The 21,027-nt window shown below is 42.1% G+C and overlaps 2 protein-coding genes across 3 annotated transcripts in view; one reads left to right on the top strand and one right to left on the bottom strand.

The window, feature by feature from the left end:
• The window catches only part of LOC129709362 (uncharacterized), a 77,694-nt gene extending 70,336 nt beyond the window's left edge, over nucleotides 1–7,358 (bottom strand). The window contains exons 1-2 of the mRNA XM_055655661.1: nucleotides 7,019–7,358; nucleotides 5,471–5,654 (exon numbers count right to left, since the gene is read on the bottom strand). The gene's annotated coding sequence lies outside the window, so the exon portion shown is untranslated. The remainder of the gene's footprint in view (nucleotides 1–5,470; nucleotides 5,655–7,018) is intronic.
• A 117-nt stretch (nucleotides 7,359–7,475) lies between these two features.
• On the top strand, nucleotides 7,476–20,052 carry c25h12orf43 (chromosome 25 C12orf43 homolog). 2 transcript variants are annotated; one of them, XM_055655274.1, is made up of 6 exons: nucleotides 7,476–7,628; nucleotides 8,850–8,901; nucleotides 10,234–10,332; nucleotides 12,496–12,563; nucleotides 13,707–13,797; nucleotides 19,328–20,052. In XM_055655274.1, the coding sequence occupies exons 1-6, from the start codon at nucleotides 7,526–7,528 to the stop codon at nucleotides 19,746–19,748; spliced, it is 834 nt and encodes a 277-aa protein (XP_055511249.1). In that variant the 5' UTR covers nucleotides 7,476–7,525; the 3' UTR covers nucleotides 19,749–20,052. The 2 variants fall into 2 exon arrangements, with proteins under 2 accessions (XP_055511249.1, XP_055511250.1); XM_055655275.1 differs by lacking the exon at nucleotides 8,850–8,901.
• Nucleotides 20,053–21,027: the final 975 nt, after the last annotated feature.

Genomic DNA, 21,027 nt, shown 5'->3' with positions numbered 1-21,027 from the left:
AAACAGCAAGTGAACATGAATTAAAGAACTTTTCTTTTCCTCGCTAGATTCAAGTGCTGAATTGGAGTCAACGCCAAGGGAAGTAAATTGGGTTGACGATGGGCAACAACGTCAGTGACAACTTCAGTGACTTTGACGAGTTTGACTTCAGTGACGGGGAGAGTCGTCTCATCCGCGATGTCACGTCGTCGTCACTCGAGTTAGACGAGGAGGAGTTCCTGGAACAGAACGGAGCGACCATTTACATGTACATCATGGGGGAGGCACAGTCGTCCTTTTATAGAGTTGGCCACACGCTCTGCCCGCAGTTGCAACACGCTAAAATCCAGGCCGGAAATCCGCGGAAACTCATCTTCAAATGCATTATGAAACTCAGACTCATAAAGAATAAGCGAGGAGCCTTCTTCAAGTTGAAGGATTTAGCTGAGTGCATTGAAGCTAACGTGATGAAAGACCTATCAGAATACCACTGCAAAGGCGATGAAATCACTAATTGGTTTGAGTTCACACAAGCGACCAAGCCTATCCTGTATGATGTATTTGAGAAAATAGTTTGTAACACAGTGAAGGTGAACAAAGACTGGGTCAAGGTAGAAGCTGTTCCAAAGAAACGCTGAATATTAGAATGCTCATAGCCCCTCCTTCAGGCTGGGACCCATTTACTAGATTCCAGTCTCTCCTGCTACTTATTAAGACAGTTTATCAGCCTATATTTCATCCTGTAATCCACAACCATCATTTTATATACAATAATTCTTAATCAGGTACCACCCTGCTACTCATTCTCTAGGGTATTCATTTTCATGAGAGATTGGATAAACTTGGATTGTTTTCTCTAGAACATTGGAGATTGAGGGGAGACCGGATAGAAGTATATAAAATCATGAGAGGCATAGATAGGGTAGACAGTCAGAACCATTTTTCCAATGGTTCAATGGTATTTTATTGTCACATGAACTTTGGTAAAGTGAAATTCATATTTTGCACCCTGCATCCCAGGGTTGAAATGTCAAACATTAGAGGATGTAGCTTTAAGGTGAGAGGGGCAAAATTTAAAGGATAAGTGCAGGACAAGGTTTTTTTGGGGGGTTTTTTACACAGAGTGCCTGGAATGTGCTGCCAGGTTTGTGGTGGAGGCAGTTACAAAAGAGGGATTTAAGAAGCTTTTAGATAGGGACACGGATATGCAGGGAATGGAAGGAGATGGATCACGTGCAGGCAGAGGAGATTACTTCAACTCGGCATCATGTTCAGTGCAGACATAATGGGACGAAGAGCCTGTTCCTGTGCTGTTCGATGATCTAGGAACTGAATTGCTGATTGCTGATTGGAGGTTATAATCTCCAAAAAGACGTAATTATTTGAATGTTTGCCGTCAGAACACAAATATTGGTTTCAGCTGCAAAGCAGCATCAGTGACCCATGTTCACTGAGGGCTGCAGTTTATATCTTGGCTGTCATGTATCCCTCTCAGTTGTCACGATCTTTGTTCTCTGGGAGTGGGGGTAAAATTGGTCTTACGGTCCAAATCCTTTCAAACATTTGGTTGGACCTCTCCAGGAATTTATCCACGGACCGAACCCAGGACTTCTTCATACTTGCTATGCATGCAATAAGCCGCTGAGCTGGGCTCGAGGTGCTCAGTGTTAGAGGGCACCGGCACCTGCTGGAGGAGGGAAGTCCAATGGTCAGATGGAGGGGAGTGGCAGCACTTCGCTCTGTACGTGGCTGGTGGGACCTGGCTTCTTGTCTTCTTCCACTCTTCGTCCAGACAAGATCATGAGAGGAACAGATGGGGTAAATGCAGAGTATTTTCGCCAGAGTAGGCAAATCTAGAACCAGAGGACATAGGTTTAAGGTGAGGGGGAAAAGGATTTAACAGGAACCTGAGGGGCTACTTTTTTTTACACAATGGTTAGTAGGTATATGCACCGATCTGCCGGAGGAGGTAATTGAGGCAGGTGCTATGACAACTGTTAAGAAACATTTAGACAGGTATGTGGATAGGATAGGTTTAGAAAGATATGGGCCAAAGGCAATTGGGATTAGTGTGGATGGGGCGTGTTAGTCAGCATGGAGAGGTTGGGCCGAAGGGCCTGCTTCCATGATGTGTGTCTCTATCACTCGAGGAACTCTTGACAAAATGTCATTGAACAAGCACCAAGGCGATCATGTCAAGGCGTCTTAAACAAATAGTGAATCATCTACCCCTTTGTGGAACTCCTCACGGAATTTAAAGGAAAATTAAATTGTTACTGGAGTCTTGGTGAAGTTTGTGCAGGGTTCTTCATGGTTTTCAAAAAATCTTCATCACAGCTACAGAACTAAAAACACATTTAATTTATTTTTGCATTAATATAGCATTTACCCCCAAACAGTTTTCTTATTTGTAAAGAAGAGTTAGGACAGTGTGTAGGAAGGAACTGCAGATGCTGGTTTACACCGAGAGATATACCCAAAATGCTGGAGTAACTCAGCGGTTGAGGCAGGATCTCTGGAGAAAAGGAATAGGTGATGTTTCAGGTCAAGACCCTTCTTCAGACTGAGAGTCAAGGGACAAATTAAGGGATAAAGAGTTAGCCACAGACGCACTCTGGGTATGTGGGTACAAATTTACATTTTACGTGGCTTTCATCCTCTTTCCGAACTTAAGCTTCAAAGCTTTAAGTTGTTGACTTCCTGCACTGAACTTTGCATAAAACCGGTAACTCCACTCACATGGAGGATGGCTAAACCTGCATACAGTGTCATAAATTACTCACAAGGTGGTTAGCTGCAAAGTATAAGATCAACTTGAACTCATTATTGCCTCTATCATATGCTGAAGATAGACAGAAAGTGCTGGAGTGACTCAGCGGGACTGGCAGCGTCTCTGGAGAGAAGGAATGGATGACGTTTTGGGTCGAGACACTTCTTCAGACAGGCTATTACATAGCAATCTTCTGATGGAAATGGCCTAAACAAGAGAGGATTTCCCAGGAAGTCTCTACAGAAGGCAGCTGCTTTCATATCTCCAGCTTATCCTTTTGGTCGGGGCCAAACAATCCTTATCGGAAACAAAGGCAAAAAAAAGACTTGCTTCCTTTCTCTAAATAAAAAGTGATTATTTTGAAGAAATGTGTGATAGTTGCAATGCAATATAAAACAAACATTCTTGTTGAAATTATAGGCCCAGAATTTAATGTCACCGCGTACGTTTTTTCTGTGTAAAGTGGGCCTCGAAAGAGAAAATGGGAGTATGTGAGAAAATGAGAAAAGGGAGGTTAGCTGGCATCCACCTGAACCAGTGGATGTCATATGCAAAATCCATGTTCAAACCTCTTTACTATGACTGCAGTGACTAGCCCCGTTTAACACTGCTCCATACTCTTCTATACCTGCAATGACTCACACAGCATTGAGTGAGCCAGCGATAACTGATTCCAAGATTTAGTCAGAGAGTCATACAGCACAGAAACAGTGCCTTTGGCCCAACTTGCCCATGCCAAACACTGTGCCCCATCTGCACTAATCCCATCAGCTCACCTATGGCCCATATCCCTCAAAATCTTTCTCGTCCATATACCTGTCCAAATGTCTTTTAAATGTTGTTATTGTAGCTGGTTTAACTACCTCCTCTGGCAGTACGTTCCATATACCCACATACTGTGTGAAAAAGTTGGCCCTCAGATTCCTTTTAAATCTTTCCCCTCTCACCTTAAACCTATGTCCCCTGGTTCTTGATTCCCCATTGTGTAAAAAACTATCTATTCCCCTCATGATCGTAGACACCACTGCCATAATTTTGAATTAAACACTCATTGTCCCTCCAAGCCTTCACATATTTGATCACCCCAACACGAATAACCCACATCTCAGAGCTTCCATCTATCGTCAACTACTCACAAATGGCACATACGTCACATCCAACACATTCACCCCTCTTGTAGGTGAAGGAGCCGCACAGTTGTAGGCAGCATCAGCAAACCAGTGAGAGACAGGTTGACAGGCTTCCCGCCAAGAGATTTCTTTCAAATATCATGAAGGTTCCCATCTCTCATGGTTATATGTGGTCAGAAGACTCCAGGAAATAATTTTGCTCCCACAGCCAAAATTTAAACAACTGATGGATCGGTAAAACTCCAACCCAGACCCCAATAACCTGTAAAATAATTGGAAATCTTCTTAAATAGTGCAGGTTGAGGGGAGGGACTGTAAATGCTTCCTGACCTCACTAAATCCTATTCCAGTCACCTCCCTATCTCACGTTTTGGGTTTCCCACCACTTTCCACCAAATCAGCTTGCAGCTATGAACAAAGTCTTGATTGAAAGATACAGCATGGAAACAGGCCTTCGGCCCACCGAGTCCACGCCAACTATGGATCACCCATTCACACGAGATCTGCTCTATCCTACTTTTGCATCCGCTCCCGACACACTTGGAGCAATTTACAGAGGCCAACTAACCCATGTCTTTTGGATTAAGCAGGAAACCAGAGCACTCAAAGCAAATCTACATGGTCATAGGGAGAATGTGCAAACACCACACAGACAGCTCCCAAGGTTGGGATCAAACCCAGGTCTCTAGCACTGTCAAGCAGCAGCTCTTCCGACTGCACCAGTGTGCCACTAGATTTCTGGTGATGCGAGCATGTGTCTTTCTGGCCTGATATCGATGAGGTCCACGGTTCAATATCAGGTGGACTTTGGATTTGCCCTGGCAGGATCAAACCAAACTCTCGGCTGATGATATTAACAGAAAATCTGTAGATTCAGAGTTCTACTAATGATACCATTCTACATCAGTTCTCACTCTATTAAATTCACAATGCAGCCATGCAACATACGAAGGCAAGTAGGATCTTGCATCTCCAGCTGTTACTCTTTTCTTCAGCACTCTCTCAGGATCAAGAATGATTTATTCCCATCCTTGAGATGGGGCCGCCGGGAACAAAGAGGAACCAACATGACTCTAGTGAGTTCCTTTATAACATTGTCGGTGCCAGAAACCTGGTGACTTTTTTAATACTTTGTGTATTATATGCAAAAAAACAAGGAATTTCACTGAATTCCACCAGACAAAGAATTCCACGATCCCAGTCTTTTTAGATGTATCTTCTAGATGTATCTTCAAGTAACTAGTATTTTGCCTCGGCAGAATCCTCCAAATTCACCAACCAATTTCATGCGTTCATTATACTAAAACCATGTTACCATCTTTTATACATATACTGTGTTGATTCAATCTAAAACCTGTCAACCAAAAATATGTTGATTTCCAGCCTGCTAGGCCTCAATAATTTTGATCAAAATTAAATATTAGTAATAAAGTAGAAAGAAATCTCAGTTACTTGTTATTACCCTTTCAGATATTCATGATATCCTAAAACTGGTTACAGCCACCGAAGTGCATTTTACATGTAGTTACTGATTAAGGCAATGGTAAAGGTTGCTAAGGATAAGTTACATATGGTATTCATATTTACTTACTGTGAGCATTCTCCATTTACACTTTGTTTGCTCAGCAGAGGGAGCTGCACCCTCACAAAGAACCTTCAACATGGAAAATCCCTTCACTTCCTCTTGACTGATTTCATGAGGGAACTGGATGAACTCAGGATCATCTGGAAGAATGAGAGCATCGTAGATAGGAGTTACAGAGGGGTGGTCACACCTAAAGTGCAGGGAAAAGTAGATGAATGAACATCAGGAAAGGGAAGGAGTAGAATAGAATAGAACGCCATTTATTGTCATTTAAACAAACAAGGTTCAAATGAAATTTTGTTCCTACAGTCAGAACCAAAACACACAATTAACACAATTCCACACAAACATCCATCACAGTGAATCTTCAAACACCTCCTCACTGTGATGGAAGCAAAAGTCTTATCCGTTCCCTGTTCTCTGTTCTTTATTAGTAGGCAGAGAGTGCAAGAATCCCCACGTGACCATTCTCCTTGAAAACACGTAAACCATTCTGGATACAGATGGGAGCGAGAGCAGTAGAAGGACAGATCTGTGGTGCCACTCATGGCTCTGAGGCACAACAAGCTGACACTAAAATAGGCGATATCGTAGATAGTGAAGATGGTTATCAAGAATTACAGCGTGATCTTGATTAATTAGGTATGTGGACCGAGGAGTGGCTAAGTGTATTTCATTCAAAGTGCAAAGTATTGCATTCTGAAAAGTCAAACCAGGCAGGACTTTCACAGTGAAATGTAGGGCCCTGGGGAGCGTTGCAGAGCAGAGGGATCTAGGAGTACAAATAAATAGTGGCATCGCATATAGATAGGATGATGAAGGCTTTTGGTATGCTGGCTTTCATCAGTCAGGGAATTAAGTATAGTTGGGATATTATTTTCTAGTTGAGGAAGACATTGTCGGCAAGTTGGGCCGATGAGCCCGTTTCCACACTGTATGAATCCCTGACTATATCCAATACGAAAATAAAATGCGCAGGAAGGTACTGCAGATGCTGGTTTAAACCAAAGATAGACACAAGAAGCTGGAGTAACTCAGCAGGTCAGGCAGTATATCTGCAGAAAAGGAATATGTGACGTTTCAGATCAAGACCTTTTTCAAACTGAAAGTCAGGGGAAAGGGAAATTAAAGAATAGAAGATGATATGAAGAGATATAGAACAAATGAATGAAAGATATGCAACAAAGTAATTACAATGATCAAGGAAACAGTGCATTGTTGACTTGGGCTAAATGTTAATGAGTTAAACAGACAATGAAACTCACCAGGAAGACAGTGAAACTAGTACCACGACTAGGGTGGAAGAGGGATGGAAGGAGAGGGGATGCAAGGGTTACTTGAAGTTAGAGAAATCAAGAAGGGTCTCGACCCGAAATGTCACCTATTCATTTTCTCCAGAGATGCTGCCTGACCCGCTGGGTTACTATAGCTTGTTGTGTCCATCTTCAATACACATACCGCTGGGTTGTAAGCTGCCCAAGCGAAATACGAAATGCCATTGTTCCTCCAATTTGCGTTTGGATTCACTCTGCCCCATCCCATTCTCATACTGACCTTTCTGTCATTTTGCACTTTATCAGTTTATTTATTCATGTGTATTGTAGTCAATGCCTATTATGTTCTGTGTGCTGAAGCAAAGCAAGAGTTTCATTGTCCTATCAGGGACACATGACAATGAACTTGAACTTGTCCTGGGCCTCCTCCGTTGTCAGTGAGGACAAACGCACATTGGAGATGGCACACTGAAGAAGGGTCTCGACCCGAAACGTCACCCATTCCTTCTCTCCAGAGATGCTGCCTGTCCCGCTGAGTTACTCCAGCTTTTTGTGTCTATCTTCGGAGGTGGACAAGATGCTGGAATCCGTTGCTATGGAGGAAGAGGAGACGGCACCCGGCGTAACATGGACCCTCACGTCTCCAACCTGCCGTCGTGCATTGTGGGTGTGGTAGTTTCGCAGTGACGTCAGTGCGCATGGCTTTCCGCAGTGCCGAAGCTCACGCAACTACATTTCCCATGGGGCCGCGCTCGCAGGTCGGGCCGGCGTGAGCGGGGAGATTGAAATGGCGGCGGCCGTGGAGGCGCGGAGTTCAGACTCTGACAACGCGGAGGAATGGTCCCGCCTCAGAGAGGCGGCTTGGGATCTCGGATCTCAGAGAACTATAGGTATATGTGGCCTCTAAATAAAACTACACATGGATTTATTGCATGGTCCCATCTTGGCCTACTTTGCAATCTGTATAATATGTGAAAAGTAAATACCTCCTTGTTTTTGCATTAGTTCTTAAAATCCTGTATACAAGTTGCTGCTTTCGTGCCGTAAAACGAATTGCATGTTTATTGACGTTTATTAAAGATACTCTCTACCTTATCGGAGAACCTTGGGCTATCTTTGATCGGACTTAACCGAACTATATCTTGCACAAAATGTTATTCACGTTATTCCCTTAATCATGTACACTGTGGATGGTTATTCCAAAATCCTTCTTGAATTTAGGATGAGAGGGGATTTTATTGAAATATATGAGATTATAAAGGGTTTGGACACGGTAGAGGAAAGAAACATGTTCCCGATGTTGGGGGAATCCAGAACCAGGGCCACAGTTTAAGAATAAGGGATAAGCCATTTAGTACAGAGATGAGGAAACACTTTTTCACACAGAGAGTTGTGAGTCTGTGGAATTCTATGCCTTAAGGTGGAGGCCGGTTCTCTGGATACTTTCAAGAGAGAGCTACATTGGGCTCTTAAAGATAGCGGAGTCAGAGGATATGTGGAGAAGGCAGGAATGGGGTACTGATTGGGGATGATCAGCCATGATCACATTGAATGGCAGTGCTGGATCAAAGGGCCGAATGGCCTACTCCTGCACCTATTGCCTATTGCCTGTTGTTCGTTGTAATGATGTATGTGTTTCCGCTGACTGGTTAGCACGCAACAAAAGCTTTTCACTGTACCTCGGTACACATGACAGTAAACTAAACAAGACCTCTCTGTACACAGATCTCTTATTTTCATCTCGTTTCCTGTGTATGTTTTGCCATAATTTAACTCCCAAAGTGCATTACCTCACTCCTGTCTAGATTAAATTCCATCTGCACTGTACACCTAAATTCCCAGCCGAGCCAATGTTCCACAGTGTCCTCAGACAACCTTCATTATCTATGACTCCACCTGTTTTGGTGCTGTCTGCAAACTTTAGTTTCAGATAATTCTTCAGTAACTTTCAAAATCATAAAATATTTTAGTTTCGATTGTTTTGCTTTGAATCGTTCCCTTTTAATATTTGGTCTCAATTCCAAAAGCATGTCAGATACTTTTGAATTGGGAGAAGCTTCCTTTTCATAATTATAATTATTATCCTTTTTTAAAATATTTTTTGTCACTAGCTGGGACCAATGAAGATAAGACGACTTCAGTGTCAATAAAACCAAGTCTCAGGTATATAAACGCAAGGTTTCCATTTGACTGTATTCTGTAATGTTATTTTCCACTCAATATTCACGGTATGTGGGATTTATGAATCTTTATTTGCTGCAGGAGTTGTGCTTATTTGTTTTACTGTTTGGTTATCAAAAACAGTAACGTACGTAGTAAAGTTTATTCATTTTTAATACATTTCAGTGGAACATGTTCACCAAATTTACTGAAGTTTCCAATAATGTATGCATGATTCAGAAGACCTAGGAATAGTGACTTCCAAACAACTAAGGTCATGACAGGAGCCTATTGTTTTAATGAATTGTTCCTGGTATTCGAGTGATCCCCACAAGCCCGTCTTTATTATTGATTATGTCATTTATACAACTGCCAGTATTCTGGTCCAGTATTCTCATCCATTGAGGGAGAGCCATCATCACAAGGTCCACATTAACTTACTCAGATATGGTTTCATGAAGGAATGGGTGACATTTCGGGTCGAGACCCTTCTTCAGACTCCAGTCTGAAGAAGGGTCTCACCCCGAAGCGTCATCCATTCTTTCTCTCGAAAGACGCTGCCAATCCCACTGAGGTACTCCAGTATTTTCTGTCTATCTGGTTTCAGCTATGTACAATCTGAGTTCTGGAACTTCTCGTTTTGAGCATTCAGATGTTATTAACAGCTAGATCTTTCCTATTATCTGTGTAGTTTAGTTTTTTAGTTTAATTTAGAGATACAGCATGGAAAAGGCCCATTTGGCCACCAAGTCCGCGCCGGCCAGCGATTCCCGCACACTAACACTATCCTACACACTAGGGACACTTTTCAATTTTGCCAAGCCAATTAACCTAGAAACCTGTACATCTTTGAAGTGTGGGAGGAAACTAGACAAACCGGACAAAACCCACACACGTCACGGGGAGAACGTACATATTCTGTACAGAAAATACAATACCTGTAGTCAGGATTGAATCCAGGTCTCTGGAGCTGTAAGGCAGCAACTCTACTGCTGCACCACTGTGCACCCTCTGCTCTTATATTACTGAGTACATCTTTCCCCGATAATGCTGTCTGGTCAAAGTTAAAGCTAACATGAAAATTACGTTGTTAACATATTGTAAAATAATTATTAGGAGTTAAGGCTGTTTATGTTCAAGGAGTTTTTATTAAATGGAAGTTGACAAATGTACTATTAATTGTATAATTAGGTATACATTTTGATAATTGTTATACAGTTATGATCAAAGCCATACTGTGAGTTCACAGTTGTAACAATGTTCTTCAGAGAGAGAATTTGTGGTGAATTTTCTCTCGCTTTGGTAATGTTAAGCTTGGTTTGTCCTCCCCTGTAGGCAAAAAGGAGATAATCAGCAGCACGACAAAAATGAACTACAGACGACGCCAGAATTCAGAAGTCACGTTGCTAAAAAGCTTGGCGTCTTGCTAGATGGGTAGGAAAAAATGACTGATCTTGCATTGAGCTCTTGGGATGTGGGTAACAGCCATTGTATTCTAAGCATTCTGCACTCTTACCCTGTGGTGAATGACATGCCACTTGGGTTATTGTGGTTAATGGCACTTCGCTTGGATCACCTAACTACTTATATTATCGGTACTAGTTGGAAATGTGCTAATATCTTGGCCGCTTGCCCGAATGTGTGTTACACACTCAAAGCTCGATGATATTCATAGCAAAGTGACATGCTGAATTGTCATTTAAAATGCAATCTAAACAATAATTCCCTCCACCATATCATGTCATTAGTACATATCCATAAATGCACTGCATTTAATTGTTTCTTTTAGACATTAGGCTTGTAGACCTTTGACAGTTCGGAAGCAGGCCCTTCAGCTCACCAAGTAGGCGCCGATCAACAATCACCCCGAACACTAACACTATTCTTCACAGTAGGGACAATTAACCTGCAAACCTGTACGTCTTTGGAGTGTGGGTGGAAACCGGAGCACCTGGAAAAAACCCACATACACTCCATATAGACAGCACCCATAGTCAGGATCGAACCCGCTGTAAGGCAGCAACTCAACTGCTGCTCCAATGTGCGGTAATTCCTTGAAGATCAAAAGACTACTTTCAACGATAGTACGGAGACAACAAATGCATAGAATACCATTACTTTCAGATTCCCCTCTAAGTGACAAGTTCTCCCAAATTGGAAATATATCTCTGTGCTTTCTTTGTTGCTGGGATTAAATCCTGTAGATACCTACCCAAAGGTGGAGGGAAGGTTCTTCAGAGGACTTCAGCTAATCAGTAAGGCTGTGTACTGCAGCAGAGACACTTCAGAAGAGGCAATTAGTGGTGCTCTTCTTAGCAAAGCCCACATCACTACACATAAATCCATCAGGAAAGCCACTGTGAAACCAAGATTGTAAAACGAATAACCCAGATCTGAGAAAAAAAACTATTCTTTAACCGCCAAAGCACCTTAATAGCAGAATCAATTCAAAATGGTTTGGGGCAGTAGTAATTGTTATGCCCTGAAGGTGTAAAGTCCTTGCTTTTTGGATTTTTTAATTCAATAAATTAACTTAATTTGTCCAGCTATAACTGATACCTCTCCGGTGTAAGGCAGTAAGAGAATAAGTACCAGATCACTCGCATGTAGCTTCAGTAAATATCAGATGTATATTTAATATTCCAGCCTTTTTTCATGCTTATGCCCATGGTTTTATCTGAGGAAGCTGTGAACGTGCCTACAAATAGATTATTTTTGTGATCTGTGCGTAGCTGGCAAGCCCAGTGTTTATCGACTGTCATAGAGTTATACAGCAGGGAAACTGGTCCTATGGCCCAGCTTGTCCATGTCGACAAAGTTGCCTACCTGAGCTAGTCCCATTTGCCGGCGTTGGCCCATATCCTCTTAACCCTTTGTTTTATATATATGAATTTATCCAAATGTATTTTAAATTTTGTAATTGTCCTATGCCACTTCCGCTGTAGCCTGCCCGCGTACCCACAACACGTTGAAAATGTTGCCCCTATGGCACAGCACAGTGGAGCAGTTGATAGAACTGCTGCCTCACAACGCAAAAGACCTGTGTTCGATTCTGACCTTGGGTGCTGTCCGTGTGGAGTTTGCACTTCCCCCCCCTGTGACTGCGTGGGTTTCCTCCGGGTGCACCAGTTTCTTCCAACATCCCAAAAACGTGCTGGTTTATAGGTTAATTAGTCTCTGTAAATTGTCCCTGTGGGAAGTGGATGAGAAAATGGAACTAGTGTGAATGGGCGATCGATGGTTATGGTGGACTCTGTGGGTCAAAGGGCCTGTTTCCATACTGTATCTAAACTAAACTAGTTTGAGTCTCCCCTAACCTGGGAAAAGGACTGTGACCATTCACCTTATTTGTTTCCATCATTATTGTAAGTATCTTTTATAAGGTCACTTCTCAGCCTCTATGCTCTAGAGATAAAAGCCCCCAAAATAACCAATGACTTGGCCTCCACCGCCGTCTGTGGCAATGAATTCCACAGATTCACCGCCCTCTTCATATTCTGTCGTTGGTTGGGCATCATCGTGTACTTGGTGGAAGGTAGTTCCATTGCGAATGTGCGGATAAAATATATAATTGAAGTGTCTTTTTTTACTTTTCAGTATCATTGCTGTTGACAATTCTGGGCCACTTCTAAAGCAACCAGCAGAAGATAATGGTGACGATGAAGGTAAATAAATATTATGGCTATAATGACTAATTAATTTATCGGGACTAAAAGCATTTTGATATTAACAGATACTATAGCAACATTTAAGAAATATATAGAGAGGTACATGGACAGGCTTAGGGTTAGAGGGATTTGGGCTAAAGGCAGGCAGGTGAGACTAGTGTAGATGCGGTATGTTGGGCAGTGTGGGCAAGTTGGGCTGCTAGCCCCGTTTCCACTCTGTAAGACTATGACTCTATTAGAAATGTAAAAATATTATTACAGATAGAGTGGAAGGTGGTCAGATTTAAAAAAATATATATATGTTTTTTAAGTTACTGAAGATAGCAAATGCAGATAGAGTTTAGCTGAAGAAAGCCCCTTTTGTTTGTCTAACAATGCCCCACCCCCATCATTGTCTAACAATGCCCCACCCCCATCACCTATTCCTTTTCTCCAGAGATGCTGCCTGACCCGCTGAGTTACTCCAGCATTTTGTGTCTATCTTTGGTGTAAACCAGCATCTGCAGTTCCTTCCTACACATACCTTAAGCATTTATTCCCTCAGCCACTGGCACGGAGTGACTTCAGTGAGTATCAGCTGCAAAATGCATTGCAGTTACTTGCTCAGATTACCACAACAGCACATGCCGATCCTGTGACTTGTGCCACCCTGGTGGGCAAGGGCATCAGGTGAATGGGCACACCACCACGATTGGGTTTCTTTCCAAGTGGCACACTTAGAAATGTACTGCTGGCCATTTATGATAAAACACAAAGTGCTGGAGTAACTCAGCGGGTCAGGCGACATCTTAGGAAGACATGGATAGGCGGTGTTTCAGGACCCTTCTTCAGACTCTGAATCATCCCCGATCTATGTCCTCCATAGATGCTGCCTTCCAGTGGGCTATTCCAGCTTAGTTTAGTTTAGTTTGGTGATGTAGCGCAGAAACAGGAATCCATGCCGTCCCTGTATACTGGCATTAGCCTACACACTAGCTATAATTTACAATTTCACCAAAGCCAATTAACCTACAAACCTTTGGTTTGTCTTTGGAATGTGGGTTGAATCTGGAGCACCCGGAGAAAACCCATGGAATTCCATTGTTTCTTTCGAATTATTTTGATTGTCTCATGATTTGACGCATTAACAATGTTGTCCAGGTTTTCGATTATTTACCACAAGCATACCCGAGGATCATAGGAAAGTCGAACCTTCATCTCCAGTTAAATGGAAGCCCCCGCCTAGTTCAAGGTATGTCCTATTTTACAGGGAATGTCGAATTCATCTGAGAATTCATTATAATATTGATTCTTTGACAATCACGTTGTGTGAATAGAAACATAGTTGGGCCCACAATCCTGACTCTGAGGTACAGAAGCCGTTTCATGGAGGAAAGAGAGGCGAGCGGGAAGGAGGTGGTTATTTTCCACTCCAGGCTGTCAGCTTCCGACTGAGAATGCGAATCCAGGAAATATTGGGTTTCTAGATCCCCTGGCCTTTAATAGTGAAACGCAAAGTCCTAACATTTTGAGTCAAGGCCCTTCTTTGAGTCTGAACATTTATGGCAGACAAAACTGGAAATGTTCAACATTCGGTTGCAATAGCTTGGATTGTGTGTTCAGGACAGTGGATTTGAGGAGTTAACTTTGAATAGTTTAATTTGTGAGGTTAAAATGATTGACAATGCACTTTCTAGAGTTCTATCAGTAGTTACCTATCAAATTGAAGAATAAGCTTTAAAAAGATGTTGCATCAAATAGACTTTAGATTTTACTTTAGATATTCAGCATGGAAACAGGCCCTTCGGCCTACAGAGTACGTGGTGACCAGCGATCACCCCGTACACTAACTCTATGCTACACACTGGGGACAACTTACAATTTTACCGAAGCCAATTAGCCTACAAACATGTACATCTTGGGAATGGGGGAGGAAACCGGAGCACCTGGAGAAAACCCACATGATTGCAGGAAGAACGTCAAAATTCTAGTGAGCATAATAGTGAATGGCCTCATGGACAGTTTATGCTGGGGAGCGGTCAGAATACCAGAGTTTTATCCTTGGTTGTGGTTGCAAAGAACAGAGATTTGGGGCATGATCTTTATATAGGTTAATTAAATATGTCGACGAATTATGTATTAAAAGCTTGTGGAGTGGACAAAGCCACAGCATAACTTTATTTTTTTTTGTGAGAACTTGGATTTTTAAAAAAAAATGCTTATTCTCTGTCTACATATGTTGTCAATGTGGATGTTAAATGATCAAAATCTATGTCCAAACGACAATCAGTTCCTCATTCTGAATGAGCTCACTAAACCTATGTTTTTTCAAGTTGAAGTTCAAGTGAGTTTATTGTCATGTGTCCCTGTATAGGACAATGAAATTCTTGCTTTGCTTAAGCACACAGAAAATAGTAGGCATTTACTACAAAACAGATAAATGTGTCCATATACCATGATATAAATATATACACACATGAATAAATAAACTGATAAAGTGCAAATAGCAGAAAGTGGTTATTAATAATCAGAGTTTATTTTTTATGGGAACCCTAAGCTTTTGTATGGAAAATATATCTTAAACTTTCTAAAGTTAGGATGAAATGCAAACAGTTACTGGTACGTTGGACCATGTGGAGTGATAGATTTAAAATTGCATCAGAATTTTGTTATTTTAGCATGCTTGCTTAAGTATTTTTCCCTGTGGAGGATTGCTACTGAAGCATCAGTTAGGCATTATATAACTAACCTCTGGAGGGTTCCTGTGCATTTGAAGCAAGGTCAATGAATCAAAGCATCATTTCAAAGCATCAGAAGAATCAGTCAGTCTTGAAATACTTGCTCCACATTCATATCCAGCACTGCACAAAGTGACAGATAATAAGGGCAGCGTGTTAGCCCAGAGTTACCCTGTGGTGATGAATAAAATCAATTCAGTTGGATCAGAATTATAATTAAGATTTAATGTGCAAATTCATCAGCGTGAATTAGAATGAAGAAGAGGCAAATATTTTTGTCCTTTGGTGTTCACTTTCATAATTGTGTGCAATTTCTGAGCAACGATAATGTCCTTTTTTATAAATGAGGTTCCCACCACACTACAAAAAAATAGCACCGGTCCAGCATTGATATTCTGGCCACTGGTGGTCTGACATCTCCTTTAATGCGAACAACATTTAAATAGCGCCTATGTGGTTCCACTGAAAATGTGCAGATGAAAATGTTCCATTGAGGTAGAGGTCGGCCACCTCACCCGGCCTAGGCACCACATATTCGGGGGAACTTCCGGGGGGATTTCAAGTGCGCTCTCATAATATTGTCCGGATTAAAGGAGGTGCCGGAATATTGGTGATGGACCTGTATTTATCTGAACTACTTTATTATCAAAAGATTCAAACTTGGTTTCATAAATCTGCTTGCAGGGTGGCTTATATCAACTCCCAATTAAACAGTGCTTCAATTTTATAGTTCTCATTCCTCATGTTCTTGCAGCTCTCCAGACGTATGTAACACTGAGATATTCACGAGCCCCCACTTCCTTATGTGAGAAAGTTGATGACCTCGTCACCACCTTCTGGACTTGGTGATAGTGCTGGAAAAGGGAGCTGAGATAGAAAATTAACTACGTTCTTAGTGAACGATAGAGCAGATGACAAGGACTGGGTGACCTATTCCTTTCTCTTTTTTTTTAGTTTAGTTTAAAGATACATTGTGGAAACAGGCCCTTCGGCCCACTGAACCCGCGCCGACCAGCGATCCCCTATACAATCCTACACACTAGGGACAAATTTACAATCTATAACAAAGCCAATTAACCTACAAACCTGTACGACTTTGGAATGTGGGAAGAAACCGGAGCACCCAGGAAAACCCCACGCTGTCACGGAAAGAACGTACAAACTCCGTACAGGCAGCACTTGTAGTTTGGATGGAATCCGGGTCTCTACCGCTGCGCCACCGAGCCGCCTCAGATGCCTTACCTTAACTCTCTTCCTTCCCCCAAGTCTCATTTGTGCCTCTATCTCACATAAAACATCAAAAGCTACCTCTTTTAGCTTACCAAAGTCCCTGTTGGTAATGCAATCATAAAGTGGCCTGGGGCTTTTTCTTGCCTTGGAAGTGCAAGAATACGAGTACTTTGCTGCGGCAATTGAAACTTGCTGCATTGGGCATGCTTCACACATAGATGGCAATGTACACTGCACTGATAACTGCAATTCCTCACTCCAATTCTTGCATTCACAGTGAAATCACGGAATAGATTTTCATAGGAAGAACTATGTAAATGATGACCACATTTGAGGTCACTGGGCCTCTGACTGTGCTATAATTTGCATATTCACCTCAAGTGTGAATCAAGAAAGCACCTTGTTGGAAATTTGTTGGGCGTTTTGCACACAAGTGCTTGCAATCTAAATAATAAATGATATAGTACATTTTACTGCAGACATGCGCAAATCGTAACCAAGTGTTGTCTTGTTTCCTGCCCTACAAAGTGAACAATAGATAGATAGATAGATAGATAGATAGATAGATAGATAGATAGATAGCCTTTTATTGTCTGGTTTGGAGAAGCTAGAGGAAGTGGTTTTCTAGAGTTTTTTGATGGAAACATCTTTAATTGCAGCAAATCACCCTGAGGACTCTTGTGGTTTTGGGTGCAGTTTAGGAAACCTACCGAGAAATAAACAGGACCAGAATTTGTATTAGCACCATTTGTGACCTGATGGATAATGAGTGTCAAATAAATTGTTGCTGTTGACACAGAGGGAAACCTGCTGAGAACACTTAAAATGATTTGGATGGCTGGTGATTGTTGATTCTTACTGGGGCATAAATGGTTTCCGAAAGACTAGTACAACTTCCAACTCGAGGGAATTTGAGTGTAAATGGAGCCTTGGCTGGAAGAACACCTTATCTGGTAGCCAGCATCGCCTGCAACACAACTCTTCCTCCACACTGCATGAAAGTGGCAGCCTCAGTTGTTTGCCGAAGCCTTGGGAGCAGCACAGTGGTACAGCGGTACAGCTGCTGCCTTACAACGCCAGAGACCCGGGTTCCATCCTGACTACGGGTGCTGTGTGTACAGAGTTTGTACGTTCTCCCTGTGACCGCGTGGGTTTTCTCCGGGTGCTCCGTTTTCCTCCCACATCCCAAAGACATGCAGGTTTGTAGGTTAATTGGCTTCTGTAAATTGCTCCTAGTATGTAGGGCATAGAACTAGCATAGTTCACTGGTTGGCACGGACATAGTGGGCCGAAGGGCCTGTTTCCGCACTGTATCCCTAAAGTCTTTCAAGTCTGAAGAGCGGACCATCTGAGTTAGCAGGTCAAGATTTGCCACTGAGCCAAGGCCAGCAAGTCCAGGACCAGAGGCCATTGCCTTAGAATAAAAGGATGTATCTTTAGAAATAACTTGAGGAGGAAATTCTTTAGTCAGAGGATGGTAAATCTGTGGAATTAATTGCCACAGAAGGCTGTGGAGGCCCATTCAGTGGGTATTTTTAAGGAGGAGATTGATAGATTCGCGATTAGTACAGGTGTCCGGAGTTGTGGGGAGAAGGCAGCAGAATAGGGTTGAGAGGGAATGATAGAATGGATTGAATGGTGGAGTAGGCTTGATTGTCCAAATGGCCTAATTCTGCTCGTGGAACTTGTGAACTTATGCATCCTTTAACTTTGACAAGCATCAGTGAAAGATCAGTATATTTGGATATCATTTTTGGTACCTTCTCTGAGTTTATGGGACCCCTGAAGTTACATTTCACATTGAATATTTCTATGTTGTGTCCCAGTTTGAATTCCATTTTATTTCATCATTGGCTAAGAATTGAACAATTGAAGGCCATATAGAAAGCACAATTGCAATGTTCCTGCCCTCTAGCCAGAACTAGGTTATCTATTAGGTAATATTAGGGCGGTACAGCAGCAGAGCTGCTGCCTCACAACAGCAGAGAGCCTGGGTTCGATCTTGACTACGGGTGCTGGTGTATCCGCATAACAAAGACGGCAGGTTTGTAGGTTAATCGACTTCTGTAAATTGCCCCTAGTGTGTTGGACATGGAACCAGGGACGGCACGGTGGCGCAGCGGTAAAGTTGCTGGCTTACAGCGCCAGAGACCTAAGTTCAATCCTAACTACTGGTGTTGTCTGTACGGAGTATGTACATTCTCCTTGTGACAGTGTGGGTTTTCTCTAGGTACTCCCACAGTCCAAAGGCGTGTGTAAATTGTCCCTCGTGTGTAGGATAGAACAAGTGTGTGGGTGATTGCTGGTTGGCATGGAATGATGGGCCTGTTTCCACGCTGCATCTCCAAACTAAACTAAATGAGTATACGGATGATTAATGGTCGGCATGGATTTGGTGGGCCGAAGGGCCTGTTTCCACGCTGTATCTCTAAACTAAACCAAACTAGTGTAAGGGTGATCGGTGGTCGGCATGGACTTGGTGAACTGAAGGGCCTGCTTCCACTCTGTATCTCTAAACCATCAGATTTCCCTCCCAAAAAAGGATTATTAATATATAGTTTATTCTTTGATGTTCGGAGACGAATTGGATGTATAAGTTACACCTAAGAGAGAGAGTAACTCAACGGGACAGGCAGAATCTGTGGAGAGAATGGGTGACGTTTTGGGTCGAGACCTTTCTTCTAAGTTATACCTTCCAGGAATAGGGGACGATTCTGAATACGTATACCGATGCAGCCTCACAGGTTCATTACATTTCTATTCTAGCTGAGTGTATGCAGCCTATCATTAATCATGGTGTGTTGAATATTACAGTGAGTCGGACAGTGAATGGGATCGGTTGAAGGAGGCAGTGGTTTCGGGCGACGACTTACTTTGGCAAAGTTCCATCGTCAGCAATCAGCCAGAGACAAATCAGGAGGAAGGCCCCGCTGAGAACAAAGGCAATTGGAAAAAGAAGAAGAGGAAAAAGAGGAAGCTGGCCACTGAAGGTGGGGACGATAGTAAAGAGGACGAGGAGGCAGTTTCAACAAGAAAATCCAAACAGAAGTGCCGAGTTCTGGTAAAAGAGCTGGAACAAACAGAATTTACTGATGAAACTCTGGAGGGTCAGGAACGCTTCAAGACAGAAGAAGCTGATGTTGAAAGGGGTGGAAAGAAAAGAAAGAAACCCAAAAATGGTAAACATATATCCAAAATTAAGTTAAAAGGAGTTCTGGTAACAGATGGGTTATGACATTCATTGGCGATTCCTGACTTCCTTCAGCTTTCACTCGAGGTGCTGTTCCAAAAGCTTTTGATTTGTGTACTTTAGCCTCTTACTTTGAAGTAATGTGGATCTCCATGTGAGAAGGGGAAGCAATGATTTCTTGCATACTGCCGTCCTGCCCAAGGGAGAATGTCTCTGAGTGGAGATTTGTTGGACTGATTCAGCTGAATTGTGAATAATGAACTGTTGCTTGAGGGAACTGTGACTGTGGAGCTTTTGGTCCATGTATCTTCCTGTTACCTGCCTGAAATGATAATAGTTTCTTTCCTCATTGCATTGTAGAACTGGTCTGATTTATGCTTGAGATTTGAACTGCAGCCATTTTGGTTTGTTATCTTTGAGTCTCATGAGTATTTTTACTCTGCTTTCATTTTGAATTATTTGAACACTTTGTGATTTGAATACTGACTCGGAAAGAAACGGTTGTCTATTTTAACTCAGTCGTCCTGCTGTTAATTCTTGAGTGTTTTGTATAACCTATTTACCAGTGTTCTGGTTTCTTCCCCCAATATATCGCTGGTGGTGTAAAACAACACATACAAGATCATATCTTTGCAGCAACTTATCAAATGGTGCAGGTAGTATAGAAATTGGAAGAACAAATCTTCAGCTGGTTTGGCCTTAATGCTCCGATTCTCAAGATATATTGCTGACTGAAAAACTGCGTGATTCTGTGCACAACGTGATACTAGACCTCACCATTTATCACCCTGGCCATTGACACCTCTCCTTTCCATTATTCTTGCCAGGTATTAAATCTTCACATGAGGATAGAGGATGAGGTTCAGCAAGTTATTCTACCACAGAAACATTTATATCTAATCACATATGTGCTAAACTTGCACATTTAACCCTTTTTCAACCAAAGAAACTAGAGAACAGTCAGGGGTGGAATATTTTCCTATTTTTATTAACAGCAAAGATATATTTGATATCATCTGTGACTGGCATTGCTGTAATTAAATAAATCCTTGGAATAGAATCATCAAGCAGCCACGAAAGTGCTTACAACTAATGGATTAAACTTGCTTATTAAAGAGCAGGTTTTTATTACCTGATTATGTTTGCGGATAAGTTACCTGAAGGTTGTTGCCCCCTCATGCTCTCCTGCAGGTTCTAAAACAGATGACGACTTCCTATTATGTCATGCCACAAGATGTCAAAATTGTTTAATGTTTTATTTTCATTTTAAGAGCCATCTAATTGTTTAAAGAAGAGCTCTATTTAATTGTTGGAGGCCACAGAT

Source organism: Leucoraja erinacea, chromosome 25 (assembly GCF_028641065.1).
Source record: "Leucoraja erinacea ecotype New England chromosome 25, Leri_hhj_1, whole genome shotgun sequence".
NCBI classification, from domain to species: Eukaryota; Metazoa; Chordata; class Chondrichthyes; order Rajiformes; family Rajidae; genus Leucoraja; species Leucoraja erinaceus.
This window is presented reverse-complemented; position numbering and strand designations above follow the sequence as displayed.

What these genes read in the sequence shown, in the direction of transcription:
- c25h12orf43 (XM_055655274.1), top strand. Translation starts at nt 7,526, where the DNA reads ATGGCGGCGGCCGTGGAGGCGCGGAGTTCAGACTCTGACAACGCGGAG. An exon ending in TCAATAAAACCAAGTCTCAG is followed by an intron (nt 8,902 to 10,233) that starts GTATATAAACGC and finishes CCTCCCCTGTAG; the next exon opens with GCAAAAAGGAGATAATCAGC. An exon ending in AGATAATGGTGACGATGAAG is followed by an intron (nt 12,564 to 13,706) that starts GTAAATAAATAT and finishes AATGTTGTCCAG; the next exon opens with GTTTTCGATTATTTACCACA.